The sequence below is a fragment of the Petaurus breviceps genome, unplaced genomic scaffold, assembly GCF_028583685.1.
Source record: "Petaurus breviceps papuanus isolate PSGF00001 unplaced genomic scaffold, PetGlider_PUasm1.0 91041, whole genome shotgun sequence".
NCBI lineage: Eukaryota > Metazoa > Chordata > Mammalia > Diprotodontia > Petauridae > Petaurus > Petaurus breviceps.
This window is the reverse complement of record NW_027187400.1, coordinates 26,469,818-26,496,225: the sequence shown is the minus strand read 5'-3', so window position 1 is coordinate 26,496,225 and position 26,408 is coordinate 26,469,818. Positions and strand designations below refer to the sequence as shown.

Below are 26,408 nucleotides of genomic sequence, written 5' to 3'. Positions count from 1 at the left end.
TCACTGAAAAACACATAAAGCCTCAACAGAGTGGGAAAAAGCTATCAATTCCAAACTACAGAGCAATGGAGTCTCTTTGGTTTGTTTCTAACAAGCAACTATAATTCGATTAAATTGAGTGAGTTCATCATTCTCAAGTCAAGGAATCACAGACCTGCATACAGATAAATGAAATCTGCCCCCAAAAGCCCACAAACTCTAAGCCCTCAAAAGTTCATTTTAAGGATTATTAACATTTAACTTTCTATTGAAAGTAAGCAAATTAGCCAACATACCTGTATTTTCTATTGCAACTTCTTTGGCATGGGTTCCCAATCAAAATAATTTAATAAAAGTAATACAATTTAATAGAATCTTAGCTAATTCTGCCCATTATATTTCTTATTTACAAAAGATCCAATTTTAGAAATGTTTTTCTGACCTTCTCCAAATAGTTTTCTTTACCCTACTAAAAACTGACTATTCTCATGTTTCTACAAAATTTCAACTGCAGTTCCCAAAAATCATCCTCCCTAGTTCTTCCCCATTATTGCTATTCTATCCAAAGAAAAATTTGATCTCCTAAAGGTCCCCCCTACAAACCCAGAATTCTAAAAGAAACTTTGAACCAAAGGCAGGGAAAATGCTCTACTGATAAAGGAAAGGAAAAAAAATCTTGTCAGAACAAGTATACTCTAGCAGGATCTAAGTATGTATCTTAAAAATTACTCATATATTTACAAATTTAATCTTTTTTAGTAAACTAGAAAATATTTTTAAAAAGAAAACTATAGACTCAGTTCTGAATAAATAATTATAATTGAGTGAAAGAAGTGAAAACTTCTCAGACTGTATTCCAAAATCTAGTAAGGCTTTTTGTGGGAAGCAGGCCCAAGTTCCCCTTCACCGTAAATCACATGATTTATAAGGACTCAAAACTCAGAGCGATAGGGAGTCAGCCTTCTCCTCAGGGACACCTCAACATAAGATTTGCCAAATGAGGACAGAAGTGCTTTCTCAGATGTACATTGGATGGTCTACTGTTTCCTTGTTCTCATACTGGGGGTAGATTGCCAGGCTTAGATTGTGCACCTGACTTCTAGCCAATGGAAGAAAAAGTCAGAATGGGGGTGGGGGAGAATTCAGCTTTAGGGCTTTATAACTTCACCATTTCCTTTTGTAAACTGCTTCTCCTCCCTGACCATTTGTCAGGTGGGTGGCCCTTTCTTAAGATAGTAAAAAACCATTCTTTTCTGCTTCCGACCTTGAGAAGCCTCAGAATATTATTTGAGTAAGGATCTCTCTTGCACACAATTTTGGGGGGGCACATACAATGAAACTACAAAGAATAGTATTCAACAGAATGAACACTTCATGATCCAAAGAAGAAAAGCCTAAGATGAGATGTCCCGTTCCTGCTAAATTTCATTTGAATACTTACATGGTGAACTTAGAAAATTTATTGTTATCTATAGGTACAGACACATGTACAGTAAAGCTGTAGAACAAACTAAAAAGCTAGATAAAGGACAGTTTTGAGAATCGTATTTTATAAAAGCAGTGAACTGAGGCTGCATTGGCAATTGTGAAAAACATTACATAAGGTTAAATTTTATTGTGAATAGGAAGAAACAAGAAAATAATTTTTAAATAACAGCACAATTGTCATAAAAAACATACTCAAACTTATCACTATTGTGCTGATAACATCTACATCAACAAAAATTAATCTAGTAATAAATTCCAAAGAAGTAAGCTATAGTTTTTTAAAACAACAGTACGTTTTCTTTTGAGGTTAATGTACATCAATATTAATCTGAAAAAGTTAATAGGTTTTGTAGCTTTTTTCATAATATTGGGGCTGGGAGGAAGAGAAGCAAAAGTAACAAAATATAATGCTATAGGGTTTACAATCTTGATTATAGGTCAAAATGTTGGGGTAGGGGAGATTTTTTAGGTATGAAAATGGTGTAAAAATTCTTGACTATTCTGAATAGCAATTTAAAGGAAAAGTTAAATTAACAAAATATCAAGGGTAAAATAAACACACAAACATATACACACACACATGCACTCACATGATGGACATAAATCTTGGGAAAAGCCTATTTGTAAAAATAAATATATCAAGAGTATGTACCTCAAAATTTACTGGTGTTACAAAAATTACATAACACACAAAACTTTTAATTTAAGTAAAAAAAAAGATTCCCCCCCTTTTCAATTTCTGCAGTCTGAACAAATGAATTAGTTGTATAATATCGTAATCTATAAATCGAACACCCCACCCACACTTCTTTCTGGAATGTTCTGGGCATTTAGATTCCAGCTGACAGAAAACTGAAGGTTTTGAACTAATGTTTAATATTGATTTACTTCCTGTGCTACTATTGAATAACTTTTCTTTGGATGCTCCTTTGAAAACACTAGATGGCATTAACAGTAGGGGGCAGTATTTACCATTTTCATTGTGCCGGTCTTGAACCAAATGCTGATAGACAGAATCAGGAACTTCAGATTGACGATAGTACCATTTGACATTCATAAGAAGATGGTCTCTCTTGCTCTGAAAAAGAAAATCTAAAGCATTACTGGAAAGAAATGCACAACACCAAGAATACTCACTACAGATTACTTAGCACTTTTGTCCTTGGGGTCCCAGTAAAGAAAGCAAGAGGTACAAGTTCATTAATTACCTGTAGGTCAGATCTTATTATTTAAAAACAGACAAAAGAAAATAAAAACTACCTCAAAACAAAAACCTAAGCTCTGAGTAATGGTCATTTACATAGTATTTGATGCAAAAGATCAATCAGAACATGCCAAAGTTGTGATGTCTAGATTAACAGCTTTAGTTGAACAGCCTAGTTTATCAGAAAACCTTTTACATTTTGTACCTTATGACAAAATTTATAAAAACGTATCTTCTTCCTTCCTATCTTGATCCAGTGGACAAACATGCATTAAGAACCACTAGAAAAGACAATTTATTAGAGATAAAAGATAAAGATTAAAAATATCACAGTGGCACTTTCAAACAGCTTATGTTCTTTGGGATAGAAAGGGGAGCCCATGGGAAAGCAAGAACTTACATAAATATAACACAAGACAAAGTTGAGGGGGGGCACACGATAGGTCCAAAATGCTTTTGGGAAAGGTAAAAAGGGAGAGGAGGAGGTAAGATAGAAGAAAGGCAAAGGACTCTGGATACAAAGGGCACAGGCTCAAAGCCTGACCCTGACAGTGACAACCAATATGACCTTGGCCAAATCACTTTAATTCCCTGGGCCTCAGTTTCTTCATCTGAAAAGTAAACATATCCCTTCTAACTCTAGATTAAGGATCCTAAAAATAGTTTTAAGTTAGGTGACAGAAATTATCAGGAAAGATTTCGTGGAGGAAGTGACATCTGCATTTGAAGAAAAAGATTAATTGTGACAGGCAGATATAGGAACTTTGAGCAGACAGGAAGAACACAAAGACTCGAAGACAAAGCAGTGGGACCAGAATATGAACTGTAAGAAGAGGACTGCTAAAAAACACTAACTTAATAGCTAGAGCTTTAAATGGGAGACCTTTATTTAATGATCAACATGGGAACATACTAGTAGAGAAGCTGGAATCATCATATCTACTTTCATTATAAATGAAATGAGTAGAAAAAAGAAAAATGAATAGCTCATGGAAAGGCAAAAACCCCAAAAGGTTTGACAGAATGGACTTTATTAAACATGTACTTCAGCGCTTTGATTTATATGTGCAAAAACTCTACCACGAAAATAACAGAACTTTATGAACCAATATCAATTGTACATGATAAAGAAGAAGAAAACTTCAACAAAGAACTCAATAAGAACCTCTCAAAATTAAATCCACACATATGTTGATACTTGGTGACTTCAGTGAAAAGAAAGGAATGTGAAGATGGTGAGAAAAAAATCAAAAAGCATGAGTAAGGAAGAACTGAGAGAGGCCAGAGACTTATAGAATATATAGTTTAGTGAGTCAGAAAGTCATTAAACATGTATTAAGTACCTATAACCTGCCTGATACTGTGTTAAATGCTGGGGATACAAAGTAGGACTAAAGACAAGACCTGTTCTCAATGAGTTGCCATCTAATGGGGAAGAAACCATGAAAACAATAATGTACAAACCAGATAAATTGGAAATAATCAATAGAATGAAGACACAGGCATCAAGAAAGATTTATCACAGAAGGGAGAATTTTAACTAGAAGTTAAAAGATGACAGGTAGGCCAACAAGTAGAGAGATAAGAAGACAGAGTCTTCTAAGCATGGGGAACATCCAGAAGAAATGTCAAAAAGTCTAAATATGAAGTATCTTGCGCAAGGAAGGGTCAGCAAGGAGAAAAGTGTCACCGAGTCACAAAATATATGGAAGGAGGAAGGAAAAAGAAAAAGGTAGAAGGAGGTCAAGTGGTAAAGGGCTTTGAAAGTCAAAAAGAGAATTTTCTCTTTGATCCCCGAGGTGACAGGAAAAGGGGCAATAACCTCAAGCAAAGACAGTGGTTAAAATGCTACTTCAATGGTCTAGATGGTAGGTGATAGGGTTCTACCCATGGGAGTAAAAAAAAGGGGGACATAGACAATATATGTCATGAAAATAGAAATTAAAGTATTTGGCAGCAGACGGCTATGTAAACGGAGCTTGAGGCTTGAAGGATAACAATGAACCTGAAAGGTAACTGGGAGGGTAGTGATGCCCTCAACAGAAATAGAAAAGTTCAGAAGAGTGAAGCGTTTAGGAGAAAAGATAATGAGTTTGGTTAACTTTGGGGTATAACAGGACATGTAGTTCAAAATACCCAAAAGGCAAGCTAGTGATGCAAGAGTGTAGTTCAACAAGAAACAAAGGCTGAATTCTTAAGATCTGAGAATCATTTACATAGAGATGATAACTGAACCCTCAGCAGATGAGATAACCAAAAAAATATAAAGAAAAAAGTAAAGAGGGCTGAGGAAAAAGTTTTCAAGGACATCCATGGTTAGTGAATATAAACAGATAAAGAAACAGCAAAGAAAAACGAGAAGTCAGGCAGAAAAGAAAACCAGGAGAAAGCAGTGAGAAGGTGATTAACTGGGTCAAATGCTATAGAAAGGTCAAGAAGAACAAGGACTGAGAAAAAAAAATCATTATATTTGGAAATTAAGAGATTACTCATAATTTTAGAGAGGGTTGCTTCAGTTGAAGGATAAGGACAAAATCAGGCTGAGAAAACTGTATAAATGGCAAATGACTAGAAGAGGGAATTGCTGGGTCAGTGGATATAGCTATTTTAGTCACTTAATGTACCTAATTAAAATTTTTCTGTCAATACTTGTACTAATTCTAATGCAATAAATATGGCTATTTTAGTTATCTAGCTTGAATAATTACAAATTACTTTCCTGAACTGTTGTACCAATTCACAGCTCCACCAATAATGCCTTAGTAGGCTTGTCTTTCTAAAACCTCTTCAGTAATGACTATCCCAAATTTTTCTATCTTTACTAATTTTCTAGATAGGATGTGAAAATTCAAGGTTTAGATTTGCATTTCTCATTATTATTTACTATAAACATTCTTTTACATGATTGTTAATCATTGGCAACTCATCTTTTGAGAACTTTTATTCATATACTCTAACCATTTCTCGATTCAAATTTTTAAAAATTTTACTGCTATTTGTCAATATATATTAGATATCACCCCCTTAGTAAAGTATTTGATGTACAGATATTTTCTTCTTAAACTAAATGTATTTATTTTGTGCAAAATCTTTTCATTTCACTTGAGAAAATTATCTAATTTATCATTTGTAATTCCCTCCAACACTTGTTTGGTTAAGAATTCATCTTCCATTCAAAGTTGGGAAAGTTATGTAGCCAACTCACGCATGTCTCTTTCTCTCCCTCCCCCCTCTTTTTTCTCCCCCCATCTTTAATATTCAAGTTATGTGTATACATTTTGAACCTATTTTAAAATAAAGTGGTAATATCCTTGTCTAAGTGTAAATTCTGCCAAATTTCTTACCATCTCTCATTCCAATAACATAGGAACATGATTGATTTATGTGGATTTATTTTGTGGCCTTCATCTTTTGATAAATTAATTATCTTCACCTAGTAAAGACAACTATCCTCAATTTCTTTGAAGACTCACTAGGATTTTCATAATAAAACCATCATGTTATCAGCCACAACAAGCTTGCCTCAAAATAAAAATGTGAGAAAATATTCTCATCTACCCCCCCTTTTGCAGAGGTGGAATCTCCAAAAGTGTTGTATACTGCACATATTTATCAGACCTTTTTGAAATATTTACCAATTTGGTTTTTTTCTCCTTTCTTTTGGTTTATCTTTAAAAAATATTATCATATGAGATGGCTCTGTGGGACGGAGTAGTAGAAACTAAGATGATATTTTTAAAAGCATCAATAAACACTTATTTTAAAAAATTCATTAAAGGACTGGATCCTAATACTTCCCAAAAATGAAGTCATCGATGATAAATAAAAATACAGTTTTCACAATGGTAAGACATATATGAGACCAAAACTCATTCATAATGACTTGGTGAGGATAATTTGCAGTGAAGTTTCCCCATTCTGAAAAATCAAATCTAGAGTGGCTTCAGTATCCCTAGGCCCACGCTTAGAAGTCACCTGACCTTATAAGAATCTGGAACTTAGAGCAATGGAGACCCTCCCCAGTGCCACCTCAGCACAAGATATGCCAAATAAGAATAAAACTGCCTTTCTGGCCTCGCATTGCACACCCACATGTTTCTGTGTCCTTTGTGTCTGAGATAGATTCCCGCACTTACATTGGGGGCCAGCCTCCCTACCAATGAGAGTGAAGGCCAGTTGGGGGTTGGGTTTCTGCATTAGAAGGTTATATAACCATGGGCTTGCTTCTACCTGTTACTCTCTCCCTGGCAGATGCCAACTGAGGCAACAGTGGCAGAGTTCTTTCTCATGAGAAAGAATAAAGACCTTTTCTAATCTCAGATTCAGACTCTGAACTCTTTTATCCCACACAACTTTATTCATAGCCAAAGGCTATCAATAAACAATTCCAAAAAAAGAATTATGGAGGCAGCTAGGTGGCACAGTGAATAGAGCACCAGACCTGGAGTCAGGAGGACCTGAGTTCAAATTTGACCTGAGACATGTGACACAATTACTAGCCATGTGACCTTGGGCAAGTCATTTAACCCCAATTACCATGCCTTCCCCCTTCCAAAAAAGAATTATAGACTACTGAAAGCAATATAAATGATACAAAGCAGAACAACTCTTGAGATTTTACCTCACACTGCAAAAATCAACAAGCATGAGAAAAAAACAAAAATGGTCAATGCTGGAGGTGTGAGAGAGCAAACCACATGAATACAGTGCTACTGAAGCTGTTACTTTATACAAATATTCTAGAATTCAATGTGGAATTATGCTAAGAAAGTAAATAAAACAAGAGGTGATGCTTTAAGGCTTACAAGGCATGTTATATGTTTTCCCCTTTGAGCCTCACAACAATACTACGAGATAGGTATAATCTCGATTTTACATACAGATGACAAAACTGAAGCAGGAAAGACTTTAAGAAATCCCCCTGCTAGGCAGAAACCTAAAGAAAACCAAAGATAGCCAGAATAGCACCATATACAACAAAGTGTTTCTGAAAGGACCTCATATAATAACCCTGAAGAGGGGGAGGGACGGAAAGAGGGTAGATTCCTAAGGAATGGAAATGGCTAAAGAAACTATGATGGCATTAATTTACTCAAAGATTACCGTAAAATAAGCAAAAAGGAACATCGAGAATATTGGGAAGTATGGGAAGACATATAAACTAATAGACAAATGTCACGTGCACCAGCAAATCAAGATAGCCTATGAATACAAGGTAATGTAAACAAAAATAACAAAAAAACAAATTTGAATGCTGTATAATTTTAATTATGAACCTTGGCCCTGAAGAACAGAGATGAGAATATACCTCCCTTCCTCCCTGCTTGGCAGAGGTAGGAGAGTTTAGATCATGAAAATATTACACACAGTAGAAAATTTGAGAGATGTTTTTATTTTGTTTAAATACTTTTAAAATTTTATATTCTTTATTGAATGGGTAGCTCCCTGAATGGGAAGGGTGAGGTAAGCATTGGGAAACAAAGGTGACATAAAAACAAAAGCTGATATATGAACTTAAAAAATTAAAATTGCTTTAGGGATAGAAAAGTAGACTGGATAAAATTATGGAGGAAATTAAAAAGAGAACGACAACTTTTCTCTCCAGTAGAAATACAGTTCTTCTCTCCAGTATAGGCCTCATTTCTTTTGTAAATCTGCTAATTAGTTTCCTAAGAATTTTTTCCTCCTGACTTTTTCCCTGCACAATTATCATTAACCAGACCTCTCTTTAAACCACTTCATGCATTTGCTCATTTTTAAGGATCTACACTATTAATAAAAGATATTTTTTTGTTATTTGGAGAATGTTTAAGACAATATTTTTATTTTCAAAGTTAATATCTAATGCTTGAACAATCTATGGTCCTTTGGTATGAAGCACTACCTAATGAACAAAGCAACAGCCCCCCTTCAACTTCTTAGCAGAGGTCTAAAATCAGACATAACTCTAACAGCTAGCAGTCAACTCTCTGGGGACAAGTCCCTCAGTATTTAACTAGGTTAGTCCTCAGATAAAGCGCTTAAAGACCACATATATATCTTTTATGACCCAATTTGAACTTGTTTAACCCTTTTTCCTTGACATGGTCTTCCAGAGTTTAGGAGGAGCCTCTAAGTTGCAGTGAGGACAAAGCAGGACAGACCTTCAGTGGAAGGTTTCTGCTAGAAACTTTAGAAGATATAGAAGGTAGCAAAATTATTGTAGAGCACTAGATTTGCTATATCCAAAGACCTGGGTTTAAATACACACTCTACGACTCCCTAAAGCATCTGTTTAACTTTTTTTTGTTCTAGATGATTTTAAAGGCCTCTTGAATGTCTGTTGTGCTTCATGGTCTAAAAGAGAAGCAAGAAGTACAGAGATTTCATAGGTAAAGAAACTGAGACTCAGAGAGGTTAAGTAATTTGCCCAAGATCATAAAAGTAGGAAATGCTGAGGTCAAGCTAAAAATCCAGCTTGGCTTCTTGTTTCTGAAGTACTTTAAAAACATTATCTTCTTTTATCCTCACGACAACCCTAAAAAGTAAGGTACTATAATTATTCCCATTTTACATATGAGAAAACTGACTCTGACAAACGTTAAATGACTTGTCAAGGGTGACACAACTAGTTAAATGTCTAAAGACATAATGGAAGTCAGGTCTTTCTGACTCCTGCTATAGCTCTCTGGTTGTATCATTACACAGCACAAAAAAAAAAAAAAAGATTATTAAAAAATGCAACAAACAATGACAATGAAACTGATATAGTATAAATATCATGATCAAGAATTCAGGAGAAAATGTACCTCTTTCCCTTCTTTGAGCAAGTTGTGAGGATAGGGATTTTCATGAGGAGCACTGAACATACCATGACTCAATTGATAAGTAATGTTAGTTTCTATTCTTTGTTACATAGGATGGCTCTCCAAGTAGGGGTAGAAAAATAAGCAGGAGGTATAAAATATCAATTAAAAAAAAAACCCACCAATCTGAATAAGATACTTTTCTTCTACTCAGTCTTCAATACTTTTGAATAGGGGAAAAGAAATGAAGACTGAATTGCCATTAAAGAAGTTTTTAATTTTAAAAGCAGAGTGGATAGGAGAGTAACCAAAAACAGAAAACCCAATACCTCATTCTAATTAGAAATACTACTAAATATTCAACTATCTCAAAAGGAATTGGAAAAAAGTCATGGAAGAATATTAAGAATAAAGATATCAAGGGTACACCCAAATTGTAAGCACAGACAGAAAAGTTTCAAATATAGACTTCATATAGTCTAAGGATCCAACTAGTAAGGCACAAAATACAATTAATTGTATGTGCAACTGTAGAAAAACTACATGACTTATAGAAGCATTCTTTTTTTTTTTAGCCTTTTTTTTTTGTCTGTTGTTTGTTTTGTTTTTTTAAACTTTTTGGAGGTCAACTGGGGTTAAGTGACTTGCCCAAAGTCACATGGCTAATAAGTATGTCAAGTGTCTGTGGTAGGATTTGAACTCAGGTTCTCCTGACTCCTGGGCCAGTGCCCTATTCACTGTGCCACCTAGCCAGCCCTTCTATTTTTTTTTAAACATTTGAGTTTACTACATCAATCAGGGATTCAAACCACCCCCCTTCCTCCCCCCCACCCCATTACACCTTTTGGGCTTGAGAATATATTTTTAAATTAACCAGAAAGATAGTGTAGCTTTTCAATTTAAAAAGTTTCGAAATGTATCGCTAGAATATATACTTTTAAACATTTTATAATGAAATCTTTTGGATAATTCAAAACAAATACAGAAACATTCTTTAAAGGAAAACTAAAATTCATGTAGAATGTGATACTTTCAAAGTAAATATATTTATTTTTGTGTCATGGTTATATTTTATATCCAGCAAACCAATATCTACTTTTCAGAGACGAATAGTTCTACCACTTCTTTAATCCATACTAGCGTATTGTCAGAGTCAACATTTCTCAATCCAAAACACATTAATTCCAGGTAGATGTTTTAAAATTGTACTGAAAAAATGCAGTACCACCAGAAAACCAGTTAGTGGCAGCATTGTGTCACATAAAAAAGTCTTGAGCCAGTATGAGTTGCCCTTGAAAAACAGCAAAATTAAAACTATAAAACCATAATGATTTATGCTCAAAATTTGTATGAATGGGTTTAAGTCCTGAATTATGATTTACAGAAATATTTCATTTCAAAAGGATGTGGTATGTTGTGGTAAAAGAAACCAGTGCTAGGATCCCAGAGTTTTGCCTGTATAGTGGGTTGTTTAGATTAGGGTGGCAACTCTATTTTCCAATCTTTAAAATGATGGATTAAGATCAAACCTTTAAGATACCATCATTGGTGGGGAACCTGTAGTCTCGAGGTCACATGTGGATTTAGTCAAAGGAAGGATTGCATTTGAAGACCTAGAGGGTCATATATGGCCTCAAGGCCACAGTTTCCTCACCCCAAAATTCTAGACTGTCTTTTTTAACAAGTAAAGAGACAGATAAACCAGGAGATGAGATAAAATGTCTGCAATTGCTAAAATAAAAAAGATAGAAGGTTAACACTAGCTGACAACAACCTGAAACAAAATTCAAATCAAAGGACCTCTGACTGAAAGAAACAACAGCTACATGAATTAGATTAGAGACAGTGCGTCTTTCTTTTGGTTTAGTTCCTTTTATTTTCTCTACCTTTCTTCAAGTCTAAACTTAAATCCCCTCTACCAGTGCCTTACACTCTAAAATCTTCTTCCACCTACTGTGTGTATCTCATGTAGGTGCAAAGCTGCTGCCAAATTGTCCTCTCCCTTTACAAAAGAAGCTCCTTGAAAGGCAGGGACCATTCTTTATGTCCCAAGTGTGTCTGGTACATAAAAACATTTAATAAATGCTTTTTAATTCTCTGACTGAAAATTATAAAGACAGATACTTACAAAAACATACTGAGTCCACAAGGCAAACTGTTCTAAAGCCCCCAATCTCTTAAGTAGCATGTTCTTAAGAACATGGCCTCTTAACAAAATCACAGCCTCCTAACAAAATCACAGAACTCTGAAACTAGAAGAGACCCTAAAAATGACTTCAAGACTCAAGTAGGTCACAATGAAGTATACTGAAGTATAAAATAGCTTAGGCAAAAATAAGGGAACACAAAAGTCTCCACTACAGATAGGTTCTTTTTTCACTCAGAGTCATATGTTTGGAAAGAGAGATTAAATGGTATTTTAGTAAATGAAACAACGTTAAAGGTGTTGTATGATAAGTATTTGCTATTTAAAGAGAGCGCTAGTGGAACTTTTTTTATCAAGAATAATCTACGTTGGTTAATAACGCTACTTCTAGAGCATTTGGCTATTCAGTAAAGACACCAACAAATTAGTACTTTTAATTACCAACTGATAGAATGGGAAAGGTTTTCAGAGGCACATGATCCAAATCATGCAGGAACAATAATCCCTTCCACCATATTCTCAACCCTGCAGGATACAAATAGGAAATATAACCCATGCTTTATGTGCCGAGCCAGGCAGAGAGAGAAAAGCACTGGAATTACTGTTTTAAGACCTAGATTAGAATCTCTGGCAATGGAAATGAAACATACATGAAAGAATGAGACAATACAATACTAGGTTTTAAGAAGGGCTCAGCAAAAGTCTTTTTTCCTAGGATTTTGTTGGAATGCCAATCTGATTAAATCTCTGCTTTATACCCCTATGGTTATCAGGATATCAGGATCATATGTCTCAAAAGTATTTTGTTTCTCAATTTAAGAATAATTTTAGAGTACAAGTATTAAAAATTCTTTAAAAGTCTATCCTAGGGGCGGCCAGGTAGCACAGCGAGTAAGAGCACCAGCCCCAGTGTCAGAATGACCTGGGGATCGAATCCAGGCCAGGCTCAGACACTTAGCACCCACCGAGAAACACCTGGCCTTGTAACCTTGAGCAAGTTACTTAATCCCAAATGCATTTAAAAAAAGAAAAAAAAATTAAAAAAAAAAAGAAAAGTCTATCTTAGCTATTAGTTTTATCAATATTCTTTTTCTTTTACTATTTAACTATTCTCCAATCTTCATGATTTCATCCATTGTGCTAAGGGATAATTTGTTGATTATCAACAATTATCAAAAGATCAATAAAACACATTCATTCCATCGATGCTCTCTTTTCAATTATGTTCATGTATTTTTCAGAGGTATAAATTATCCTCTAAAGACTGATTTGCATAAATAAAAAAAATTACAGAATACTATCTTTATCATTACCCTTAACAAAACTGTTTGTATGGATCACCTTTTGAACCACTGATTACTCACAATACCACAAGGAAGTCTACAGTAATGACTATATTTTTACTTTCACTGCCAGTATTAATCACCATGTTTATATTATAATTCATGATGTTCAGAATGTCTGCTTTTTAAATTTATTTATAATGAAGGATAATCCCTATTACATATAAAATATGTATATTCATTAATGGCATCCTTCAGCAGATGCTATAAATCCCTTACCCTGAAATTCTTGAATCATTTATTCAGTTTGTTTATTCTATTTGTCTATTTCTGAGAGTGGTATACTACCATTTTCAAAATTTATTTTGTTATCTGTTATTCCTTTAAGTGTTTAGATGATATGCTATTGGAGGATATGTATTTAGTACTGTTAATGATTGTCTATGCTTTGAGTATGACAGTCATCTTCTCTCTAATAAAAAAAACTTTTCATCTTTCTCTTCTAATATGACTTCCTTTCTTCTTTATCTAATGCATGACAAATTTTGTCACGATTTATTATTGTTCTTAAGTCAAGGTGACAATCATTTATCAAGAGCTTGTATAGCAAGCATAGTGTAAGCAATGAGAATACAAAGGCAAGGGGGGGGGGAGGGAACAATTCCTTCTACAAGGAGCTAAAAGTCTAATGGAAGAGATAACATGCAAATAAACTAGTACAAAGTGAAGAAGATAAAATGAAAACAATCTCAGAGGGAAGGCAGTAAGATTACAGAGAGAAAGAAAAGACTACTTAAAAAGGTAAAAGAATCTATCAGGGCTGGCCAGAGGGACTCCAGGTCAGCAGCACCTGTGGCCATTTCTAGATTTATCAACACAAAGACACAAAGGATATAGTGAAAGGTCAGTACAGTCTGGATTTTGGGACCAGTAAGTGGGAGGGCATGGCTTTTACTCCCAGGGCGAAAAGCCCCTAAGACACCAGCACGGCCAGCCAGCGACAGGTGGCGGCTTCAGCTCCTGGCCTGCAGAGTGTAGGGGGAACAAGCACCAGTCTGAGGGGTAATCGCTTTTGCTTTAACCTGCTTGGATCTGGATTGCAGTCTAGGGTGGAGGTTCTGGGGTGTGTCTCCAGCTTGCCGGACATGTTGAGACCTCAGAGAGGGCACCCATCTAATACCTCCGGCAGCTTAGAAAACCCCAGTGTTTGGGACGAAAGCTCCCCTGTCTGGTGGCAGAGTCCTACTGTGGCGAAAAACCCAAAAGTCAAGTAATTGAGTGGCAAAATGAGCAGGCAAAGGAAACAAAGCAGACAGAAGATTCCAACAATACACTCCTATTTTGGGGACAAAAAGGAGCAAAGCATGGAACAGGAGGAAGACAGTGAAGTCAGAACTCCTGCACCAAAAGCTTCAAAGGAAAATACAAGCTGGTTACAGGCCATAGAGGACCTTAAGAAAGATTTTGAAAACCAAATAAGACAAGTGGAGGAAAAATTGGGAAGAGAAATGAGAACAATGCAAGAAAATTATGAAATGAGAGTCAACAGCCTGACTGAGGAAAATCATACCTTAAAAAACGGGCTGACTCAAATGGCAAAGGAGGCCTAAAAAGGCAATGAGGAGAAGAATGCCTTAAAAAGCCGAATTTGACAGATGGAAAAAGAATCTCAAAAACTCAATGAGGAGTATCATTGCTTCAGAATTAGATTCGAGCAAATGGAAGCTAATGACTTCATGAGAAATCAAGATGCTGTTAAACAGATCCAAACAAATGAAAGAATAGAAGGCAATATGAAATATCTCATGGGAAAAACCATTGACCTGGAAAATAGATCCAGGAGAGATAATTTAAAAATTATTAGACTGCCTGAAAGCCATGACCAAAGTAAGAACCTAGAAATCATCCTCCAGGAACTTCTCAAAAAAAACTGCCCTGATGTTTTAGTACCAGAAGGCAAAATAGAGGTTGAAACAATCCACCGATCACCTCCTGAAAAAGATACCAAAAAGAAAACTCCTAGGAATATTATAGCCAGGTTCCGGAATTCCCAGATTAAGGAGAGAATATTACAAGCAGCCAGGAAGAAACAATTTGAATATTGTGGAAACACAATCAGGACAACACAAGATCTGGCAGCTTCCACACTGAGGGATCGAAGGGCTTGGAATATGATATTCCGGAGGGCAAAGGAGCTGGGATTAAAACCAAGAGTCACCTACCCAGCAAAATTGAGTATCATGTTTCAGGGGAAAATATGATCATTCAGTGGAATAGAGGACTTTCAAGTATTCTTGCTGAAAAAACCAGAGTTGAATAGAAAATTTGACATTCAGATACAAGAAGCAAGAGAAGCATGAGAAGGTAAACAGGGAAAAGGAATCATAAGGAACTTATCAAAGTTGAACTATTAACATTCCTACATGGAAAAACAATAATTGTAACTGATGAAACTTTTCTCAGTAGTTGAAGGGATTAGAAATATATATATATGTGTGTGTGTGTGTGTGTGTGTGTATGTCTATATATGAGGGTATATGGGCATATGAATAAATATGTGAATGTGTGTATATATGTTTATAGGTATACATAGAGGGCACAGTACCAATTTAACAGGAAGAAATGATACTTAAAAGGTTAAATTAAGAGGTGAAAGGAATATAATGAGAGGAGATGGGGAGAGACAGATTGGGGTAAACTATCTCATACAGAAGAGGCAAGGGAAAATGGTTACAATGGAGGGAAAGAATAGGAAGGCAAAAGGGAATGGGTCAACCTTATTCCCATTGAATCTGGCTTGAGGAGGGAGTGAAATACACACTAAATAGGGTATCTCACCCTCCAGGAGAATAGTGGGGGAAGGGGATGAGAGGGGGGATGATAGAAGGGAGGGCAGGCTGGGGGGAGAGGGAAGTTGGAAGCACTCACTTTTGAAAATAGACGGGATCAAAGTAGAGAATAGAACAAGTGGGAGGTGGGATAGGAGGGAGGGAAATATAGTCAGTCTTTTACAATACATCTACTATGTTATTGTTTTGCATTAGCCACACATGTATAACCTATACTGAACTGCTTATCTTCCCAGTAAGGGTGGGTGACAAGGAAGGAAGGGAATTGAAAGTTTTAAAATCAAATATTCAAATATATATATATATATATATATATATATATATATATATATGTGTGTGTGTGTGTGTGTGTGTGTACATATATATACGTACATATATACTCTATTATTAATACCATCTTACATGTAATTGGGAAATAAGATATACAGGCACTGAGGCATAGAGATCCACTGTAAAAGTAGAAAGGGGTATGGGAGAAAATATGGGAGAGAGCAGATTGGAGGAGGAGATATCCTGTGGGACTGCTATTTTGGGGCAGTGGGTAGGGGAAAAACGGGGAGAAAATTTGTAACTCAAAATCTGACGGAAACGAATGATGTAAATCAGAAGTTAATAAAGCATTTAAAAATATATTTTCAAAACAAATAAACAAAAAAAAAAGAATCTATCAGAATTGAAGGAAGCCTGAGAAGCCAGGAAATAGGTATGAGGAGCTTGGGAGTGACTCAGTGAAAATTTCCAGATTCATAAAACATGGAGTCAGAGGAAGAATAGCAAGGAGAGGCTGATATGAAGTATAAGAATACTAGAAAGGCAAGAAGCAACCAGGTTATGATGGATATGAAAAAGAAGGAAGGAAACAAACATTTATTGATTACTGACTATGTGCTATGCACAGTGCTGAAAGCTTGACATGCCATCTGACCTCACAACAACTCTGTGAAGCAGGTATCTTATTATTGTTGTTGTTGTTATTCACATTGTACAGTTAAAGGAACTGGAACAGAAAGAGGCTGAGTGACTTGTCCAGGGCCACACAGTGAGCAAGTGTCTAAGCCTATATTTGAAATCAGGTCTTCCTGACTTCAGCCCCAACAGTATAGCTACTCTGCCACGTAGTAGCCCCAAGAAAGATGAGGACTAACAAAAAGGCAGTAGATTTAGCAAAGAAACATTCATTAGAGTCTTTGGAAAAAGTAGCTTCAGTAGAATGAGAACAGAATTAGACGACAGAGACTGAAGAAGAGAGTGAGAGGAAAAGAAGTAGAGGCCCTGACTGCAGATTGCCTTCTCATCAGATTGTGAGTTTTAGTCACATGAGAGATTCAAGTACGAGAGTGAGGATAACAGAAAGGGGCAAATGTGTTGGAAAAGGTCAGACAGAATATGAAAACCCATGAATGCTCGTCAGCCTGGCAAGGAGAAGGATCAGGTCTTCACACAAAGCAAGGGTGAAGGAGGAGACAGTGAGTGAGGGAAGGCAACTCAGTGATATGAGAATAAGAGAGAAGCAGCTCTCAGCAAATGTTCACAATTCTTTCCTGGAATTATGAAGCAAGGTTCTAAGCTAAGACAGTGATGGGAGGTGCAGAAATGGGAAAACTGAAGAGGGGTGTAAAGGTTTTGAAAAGCTGCTGTACTCAATAGGACAGCGAGCTGATTACAGGGATACAAATGGAATACCACTCAGTAATGTGGACTCTTTTCAGGTTATGTGACATTATTTTATAGCAGATTCGGTCAACACAGCTTCATGATTCTTCGCCATCTTCATTTGGCACCACATTCACTGAACCTACCTAGGTCAACAGGTGGTGAGAGTAAGCAGAAGGGAACTCTGGGGGACAGTGAAGAGATGAAGGGCTTCACCAATGGACTGAAATGAAGAAAGAAGGAATGGATCTCAAATAGTGGTGACAGTATAGAAGAGAACAAGTGTTTAAGGAACTGGAAGACATGGTGTAGACATAGGACAGAGTTTAGGTTTGGAAAGCAGAGGTAAAAGCAAATGACAATATATTGTTATAAGGGAATTTCAAATGGTACATCTGTGGCTGGTGGTAAGATCAATGATCTGACCATATTTCTGTGTGCCTGAATTGGAACAGATGAATAGGTAACATGAAAAGAATTGAGGTACAGTGGTGTTAGGGTACATAAGGGAGTAACCAAAAAAAAAAAAAAAAACCACTATACCAGGCTCTGAACTCACTGAGGAAAGGAGGGAAGTATTTTGGATAAAGGAACTAAACTCTAACAGAACACTATGATCTTTGCCCTCTAATATAAGGGATGAAAAAATTTCTCTGTCATACCTAGAATATCCTGCTCCTTATCTCTGCCAACTGGCTTCCCTGGCTTTCTTCAAGTCTCAGCTAAAATCCCACCTTCAACAAAAAGCTTTTCCTAATTCCCCCTTAATACCAATGTCTTTCCTCTGCTGATTATTTCCCATTTGCCCTGCACATGTCTTGCTTCTACAGGGTTGTTTTGCATGTTGGCTTCTTAATTGAACTGTGAACTCCCTGACAGCGGGGATTGTTTTTACTCTTTTTTTCTTTCTTTCTATATTTTTGGGACCCCACTCTTTCCTCCCAGTTATCTGACCCCTCTCTCCTCCTCCTCTCCCTCCTTCCTTGGCTGGAACCTTATTCAAATCACACCCTCCAACTGTAGGTGTCCTTTAAGGTTCTATCCTGAATCTACCTTTTTTCTTCTATCTTATGTTACATGATGATCTCATGAGCTCCCATGGATATAAATGCCATCTTTATGCTGAAGTTTTTCAAATCTACCTATCCTGCCCCAAACCTTCTGCTGATCTCCAATTCTGCATTTCTAACAGCCTTTCAGACATCTTGGGCTAGGTGTCTAATAGGTTCAAAACAGAGCTCATTATCTGTCATTCTAAACTTTCCCCACCTACTACCTTCTCCATTATAATAGAGGATGTCATCATCCTCCCAATCCCTCAGGCTGGCAACTTAGAAGCATTCCTCAATACATTTCACCCCTACCTGGAGACTGGAGACTCTGTTGTCAAGGTCTGTCAATTGCACCTTTGTAGCATCTCTCAAATATGTGCCCTTTTCTCCTCTGACACTGCCAGAGGCCACCTGAAACCAGCGTCAAGTGTGAGCAGAGACACTGATAAACTGTGAGATAAACTGGACCAGGCAGGCAGTTCAGGATAGAACTCAAAACTTTGTTTACTGATACAATGAGCAAGGTTTTTATAGAGCAATGAGACAAAGAAGGTAACTATCGGTCATTCTTTTCAATTACTGCTTTGTTTAGTTCCATGATGTCACACAGATGATGTCAGGCAAATCTTAAAGGCTATCACGTCCATTCTTTATCTAGTGTTCCCGTTTCACACTGGACGGGCTGCACACTCCCTTATACTTAGTTCCCTTTGTATCACTAATATCAGGGTAAGAATTCAGTGCACTCTGTTCCCTGCACATCACAGAGAGTGGTGAGCCAGCATCCGGTTGGCCTGGGAACGGCTGCAAGAAGCTGGATGCTTCTACCTGCCAAAAAGTAAATGGCCCTCAACACGACAGTGTCACCATTTTGGTAAAGGTCCCTCTTCACCTCAAACTGAGACTACTGCAACAGCCTACTAGTGAGTATTACTGCCCAATGCCTCTTCCACTCCAATCCATCCTTCATTTAGCCACTAGCAATTTTCTTAAAGTGCAGTTCAGACCATGTCACCCTCTACTCAATAAACTTCAGTGGGTCACTATCACCTCCACAAACAAGAACAAAAACCCCCTTACAGCTCTTCATCATTCAGAACTCTCCTACCTCGCCAGTCTTTTTACATCTTACCCACTCCCTGACACATACTCTTCAATCCAGTGACATTGGCCTCTCCATCTCTCTAGCTGCCCTTTATGCTTGAAACACTCTCCCTCCTCTGCTGTACACAATGACCTCCCGGGCTTCCACTAATACTAAACCAAAAAAAAAAAAAAACCTCTCTTACAGGATTTTTTTTCTGGCTTCTCCTAATTCTAGTGCCTTCCCTCTATTAATTATTTCCTATTTATCATGTATATAGCTGGCTTTGAATAATTCATTTGCATGCTGTCTCCATCATTAGATTATAAGCTCCTTGAGTGTAGGAACTGTCTTTTGCCACTTTTTTGTATACCAAGTGCTTAGCAACAGTGCCTGGTACACAATAACTGTTTAATGAATATTTACTGGACGAATAAAAAAGCAATAAATAAATAAATAAAAATAGGAACCACCTCAAACTGATGCTGAGTAAAAAAAAGAAAACAAAATCATAAATACAATGTAAACAGGGAAAACAATCACTAAAAAAAAATCAAAAGTCAATGATGCAAAATCATCAAGAACATGTTTTCAAAGAGATATGAGAAGATACTCCTATGCTTCTGCACGGGTGGGAGACCCACAAGTATTGTACATTGCATATATTTCCATACTTTTTCAATGAATTGAATAACTATATTGATTTTCTTCTTTTTAGTCTTCAAAAAATACTATAGGGGGAGGAGGTTCTTGGGATAAGGAGAAGTAGAAATACAGAAGGAAACTATGGTGACATATAAAATAAACTAAACATATCAATAAAACTTAAAAAGAATGAAAAAAGTCAAAACTTATTAAGAATTGACGAACAATTTAAAAGACACTGGGAAGAATGACACAATCAAAGTGATGATTAAGGAAGATTTGTGGTAGCAGGATGCAGAACTGAAAAATCAAGATGAATTCAGGAAAGACAGCTGGGAGGCTATCCCGTCAAAGGGATGACGTACCTTGCCAGATCGCTGCTACACAACTCCTACATCCACAATGCTAGCATACAGAATTAGATTTCTGTAGTAGACTGATATGATACAAAGTTCTCCATGAAAAAGAATATGTGTATATATGTTTATGGATTTTTTTGTAGAATTTTTCTTTAAATTTCAAAAAGAAGTCATTAATACTAGAGAAGAAAATTTTCCTTATTAGACAAGGTCAGAAATTATTTTTAATAAAGTGACAAGACCACAGATTTAAAGATTAAAGAAACCTTAGAGACTATCTAGGCCAATTACCTCCTTCAATAAATTTGGAAACAGAGACCCTGAGAGGTCAAGCAATTGGTCCAAGATCCCACAGGTGGTAAATGCCTGGCAGACAGGATATGAACACAGGTTCTCTAATTACAGAGTCTCTACTCTTTCTACCAATATACATAGTAACTTCAAAATTATCTCAAAGAACCTTTAACTCCAGTGCTAAGGAACAGAAAGTTTTATGGACAGGACTTAAATGCTGGATTAGAGCAACATTCCGTTCAACCCAATATTCTGTTGGGACCCATGCAAGATGATGTCTGTCTACATGGAAATTACTTCAAAAGTCAGAGATGCAGCATGAAAATCTACACCTTCTCTCTAACAACTTGTTTCTCCTTCCAAATATTTATGTACAACATTGTTATATCTGTTTATATTTTGGAGGGAAAAGGATAGCACTGGATATTTTATAAACACTATAAAAAGAGGTCTCCTATCCATTTGTCCTGAAACTACTCCTACAAAATTTTTGGGGTGCTAGATACATGCCCATGTGATGGGAGATCTTTGTACCTTCACATTCCCTTTCCAAAATGCAGGAATGAAGATCTTCATCAAAATGCCACTATGGATTCCCACAGCTTTGTTCCTCCACAACACAAAACAAACATAACATGCAATCTTGTCAACTAGTTATTTGACATCCCAAGCTTTATACAAAAGTCAGAGTCGAGGGGAACTTGTACAGTTCACATCTAAGTGAAGCATTCTATTCTGAAAGAGGAAAAGGGGTACTGTTACCAAATCAGATCACCATTTGGCTAATGTGTCTCTTTCAGGCAATTACAATTATCAAAATTACTAGCTGTCATTCAAAAACAAATCTTGAATTTTGTTCAGGAGTTTTTGAGTCATGTCCAACTCTCTGTAACCCATTTGGGGTCTTTGTGGCAAAGATATTGAAAAGATTTGCCATTTCCTTTTCTAGCTCATTTCATAGATAAGGAAACTGAGGCAAAAAAGTTAAATGACTTGTGCAGGGTCATACACACAGCTAGTAAGTGTCAGAAACCCCTGATCTGAACTCAGGAAGATGAGTCTTCCTGACTTCAGGACAGCACTCTATACTCAGTTGCCCATGACTCTGAATACTCAACACAGTTTAAGAAGCATTGATAGGGGCAATGAGTGGGAAAAGTTTAAAAGCCTTTGGAGAGGATCTCATCAGAACGTGAATGTATTTAGTGTGATGGACAGTGACTTGTCTGTGCAATATTTTTAAGAGCATAAATCACTTTCAAACAAATTATCTGATTTGAGCCTCAAAACACTAGCATGAAGTAAGAAAGTATAGTGGACAGAGCAATAGACTTGGAATCAGGAAGGCTCATTTCACTGAATTCGAATCTGACCTCAAAGACTGGATGTATGACCCTGAGAAACTCACTTAGCCCTGTCTGCCTCAGTGTCCTCATCTGTAAAATGATCTAGAGAAGGAAATGTCAAACCACTCCAGGATCTTTGCCAAAAAAATCCTAAATGGGGTCATGAAGATTAGAATATGAATGAACAAAAACAAAAAGGGAAGTGCAAAAATTAATTATAACTATTTTATAGATGTGGAAAATGAGGCTCAGAAAATTAAATAACTTGCCAAAATAATATATATTAAGTGACAGACCTGAAATCATGTCACTCTGAATTAGGTTATTACCTTTCTCTCTACATAACTGTCTCCCTATGAGTAAAAAAGAAAAATGTAGTTTTGCTAAGGAATGAGGGTGGAGTGCAGCAGGAATACAGCCAGAGAGATAATTGTATGTGTTTACAAAATGAAGATGTAAAAATAACAGGTTATTTATAAATCTCTAGACAGATGATGCAACTAAAAATGTGCTGACAAATTAATTCACTGAAATGTATGTTGCACTGAAACAAGAGATTTTTTTTTTAATTATAGCTTCTATTTAAGATATCTCTCTACCATAACTGTGTTTTGACTAATCAAAAGTATAATCTGAAAAATAATTCCAAATAGGCAGGAAAAAATGTTTCAACATATCAATGGCCAAATCAATCTTTCGATTATTATGGAAATTCCTGTCAATCAATTTTTATTTTGCCTACAAATGAATACTGTTCAAAACTCCGGAGCTTTTAGACATATCACCTACCTACTTACTTACCTAGAACATATCTAAGTGATCCTTAGACAGAATTGGGACTTCTAGGCTTTCAATTTCCTCATCTGTATAAAGAGGGGATTGGATGAGCTCATACATACTTGAGGTGCTGAAAGTTATAATTTCCTCATGTATAAGACAAGTGTTTTGGGGCCAAATAAACTCTAAAATCCCCTCCAGTTTTAAGTTATATATCGTGCCACAAGGGAAAAAAAAACCTCTAATTTTTAGGCCTAATGAAGAAAAATATAATTTAAGGTAATATATGATATGAAAAGCATTTTCCTCACAAGTCAATAACATAAGTATTATAAATACCACCCACATTTTTCCAATGAAGAAACTTTAGCTGAAAGACTAAGTGACTTACCCACAGTAATGTGACTAGAAACAGAGACAGAATTTAAATGTTATATGGTGTGTGGTATGATAGAAATAACAATGAAGTGAGAGTCAGAAGACCTAGGATTAAAACCCGGCTCTGCTACTTAGGTACCCATGTGATCCTGGGCAAATAATTTCATTTCTTTGGATCTTGATTTCCTAATTGGTAAAAATCAGGATGCTGGATTAAATCCTAGCTAAGGTTCTAATTGCTCTAAATTCTAGAATCAGAAAGAGGTCATCTGCCTCAATCCTAATTTCTTCTTTTACTACCATGGGGCCTACTACAACGTAATAAATGACTGATTTATCATTGCTCATACTGTACGTGCTAAAGATCTGCCCTACTTTCAAATCACGGTGAAAACACTACTTTTAAATTGGGAGAGGTGTGCTTTCTTGCATTGACAAACCCTGACATGTGATATTACAGGACAGAAAATTAACTAAAACACTGATTGCTTTTATACTCTATTTCAGTAATCCCTGCCATCATATTATCCATTTAAATTCTGGGGAAACTAAAAATGAAATTATTTTAAGTGCACATTGAATAACCCTATGACAAGAAGATTGTTGAGGCAGGTTAGGTGGCACAGTGTTAAAACACTGGGCCTGGAATCAGGAAAAACAAAGTTCAAATCCATCCTCAAGAACTTAAATAGCTGTGTTACAGTGCACAAGGCATTTAGCCTACTGAATTACTTCTCTAAATTGCAAAATATGGATCACAATAGCTTTCTAGAGAGTATGCAATTTAAAAACACTAACCACATACCAAGAAAGCTAGAGAAGAACTAGCCTACAACTTCCCTACAGAGATGGTCAGAGTCCAGTTCTAAAATCAAATCCAAAGTCAGGAAATAGGCTAGAAGAATGAGAAAAAGGGGGAAAAAAATCCAAAGTACACCAACCATAAGAAGCTATTATGGTGGGAGGGATACTAAAGGAACAAGCTCAGAAAAAGAAAATTATGCCAAAACACCTACAGGCAAAGTCTTAATAAAAACATCTCAAACACAAATTCAACCAAATTGTCAGGAACAGATTAAGTTAAGAATTTATAATGCAAAGAATTTTAATTTTTTTCTTTGATCAATGAAAATGATTGATGAAAATATTGAAAAATAAAGACGTATAGAACAAGGAATTGACAAAGGAATTAACAGTTTGGCACAAGGAGTAACAAAACGTTAATAGACTTTCTGATAATTAGGAATAAATCAATTAGAAGCCAATTGACTATGAGAGAAATAATAAAATAAAGTCAAAAGTCAGAAAAAATAGAAGAAAATACAAGTTATTTCAGAGCAAAAACAATTGACTAGAAAATAGATGGAAGAGAAAAAAATTTAAGAATGACTCGACTCCCTGAATCCTATATTGGGGGTGGAGGTGGGGGAACCCTAGACATGTTATTTTAAGAAATCTTAAAACTGCCCAGATCTCTGAATTGGGGGCAGAATGGAAATGGAAAGAATCCAATGACTACCTCCTGAAAATGCTTACAGTCAAAATCTGTAACTTTTAGTTCAAAGAAAACATATGAGCAAAAAGGAAAAAAAAAAGAATTCAAGTACAAGGTATCACAATCAATATCACACACAATTTAACAACCATCAGCTTAAAGGAGAAGAGAATATGGAATGATATTCCAGAAGGCAGATTATATAGGCCAAAAGCTAAGAATAATTTACCCAGCAAAACTAAGTATATAATTGTAATTGTAGAGAAGCAAAACCTTCATTAAAGGTGAAGGTTCTCAAGCACTTATGAGGAAAAGACTAGAGTTATGTAGAAAATTTGAAACACAAATGAGAAATATAAAAAGGTAAACATAAATGAATGTAAAGGAAGAAACAATGATAAACTTTTTTTTAATATGGGGTCATGTTACACATGTCCCCTCTTGAACCCTATCAGTGTCAGGGATCACACACGGAGTCTAATTAAAGAAAGTCTGAGAGTGATTCCATTATGTCTTAAAATTCTTAAGAAGGGAAAAAGAGGGGAAGAGGAGCACCCCAGGATAGAGCAAAGAAGGCGGTTATAGAAATTTATCTATTACAATTAGGGTGTGCAAATACATAAATAACTACACAAGTCAGGAGGGAGTGAAGAGGTTAGTGACTGATACTTCAAGTTCACCTTCATCTCAACTGTTCAAAGAGGGAAACACACACACACACACACACACACACACTAATACAGAAATACATTGCACTCAACATGAATAGGAGCGAAAGGGGAAAAGATGGAAGAATGAATTAGTCAGAAGATAGATTAAACAAGGCATTTAAGTAAAACAAATTCCAACTAAGGATACATAAAAATATTTATAATTCTTTTTGAAACAACTAAGAATGAAAATCTGAGGTTGGAGTCATCAAATAAGGAATGGCTGATCAAGTTGTGGTGTATGAATATGACAGAATATTATTGAGCTCTGAGAAATTATAAGGGAGATGATTTCACAGAGACCTGGGAAGATGTGTGTGAACTGATACAGAGTGAAGAGAGCCAGGAGAACAATTTATATAATGATGACAATATGGTAAAGACAAAGAACTTTGAAAGAATTAAGAATTCTTTTTTTTTTTTTGCTTTCTGGAGGGGGGAAGGCAGGGCAATTGGGGTTAAATGACTTGTCCAAGGTAACACAGCTATTAAGTATTAAGTGTCTGAGGCCACATTTGAACTCAGGTCCTCCTGACTCCAGGGTCAGTGCTCTATTCACTGTGCCACCTAGCCACCTCAAGAATTAGGAATTCTTGATCCAGTGTAATGACCAACCATGATTCTAGAGGACTAATGATAAAACATGTACCCACCTCCTGAAAAAAAGGCTAAAGGAAGAGTACAGAAAATATTGTTGAACAACATAGAGATTTATTTTGTTTGACTCTACATGTTTGTAAACAAGTGTTTTGCTTTTTATTTCATTTTCAGATAGGGAGTGGGGAGAGGTTGTTACATGGGAGCAAACGCAAAGTTTTGCCAAATGAATAAAACTATATATATATATATATATATATATATATATATATATATATATATAT

At 36.0% G+C, this 26,408-nt stretch overlaps 1 protein-coding gene across 7 annotated transcripts in view; it reads right to left on the bottom strand.

Moving 5' to 3' along the window:
• RERE (arginine-glutamic acid dipeptide repeats) overlaps nt 1–26,408 on the bottom strand; it is a 466,101-nt gene that overhangs the window by 244,601 nt on the left and 195,092 nt on the right. For all 7 annotated transcript variants that reach the window (XM_069079575.1, XM_069079574.1, XM_069079576.1 and 4 more), the window contains one exon: nt 2,440–2,545. In XM_069079575.1, coding sequence (XP_068935676.1) covers nt 2,440–2,545 — 106 coding nt within the window. The remainder of the gene's footprint in view (nt 1–2,439; nt 2,546–26,408) is intronic.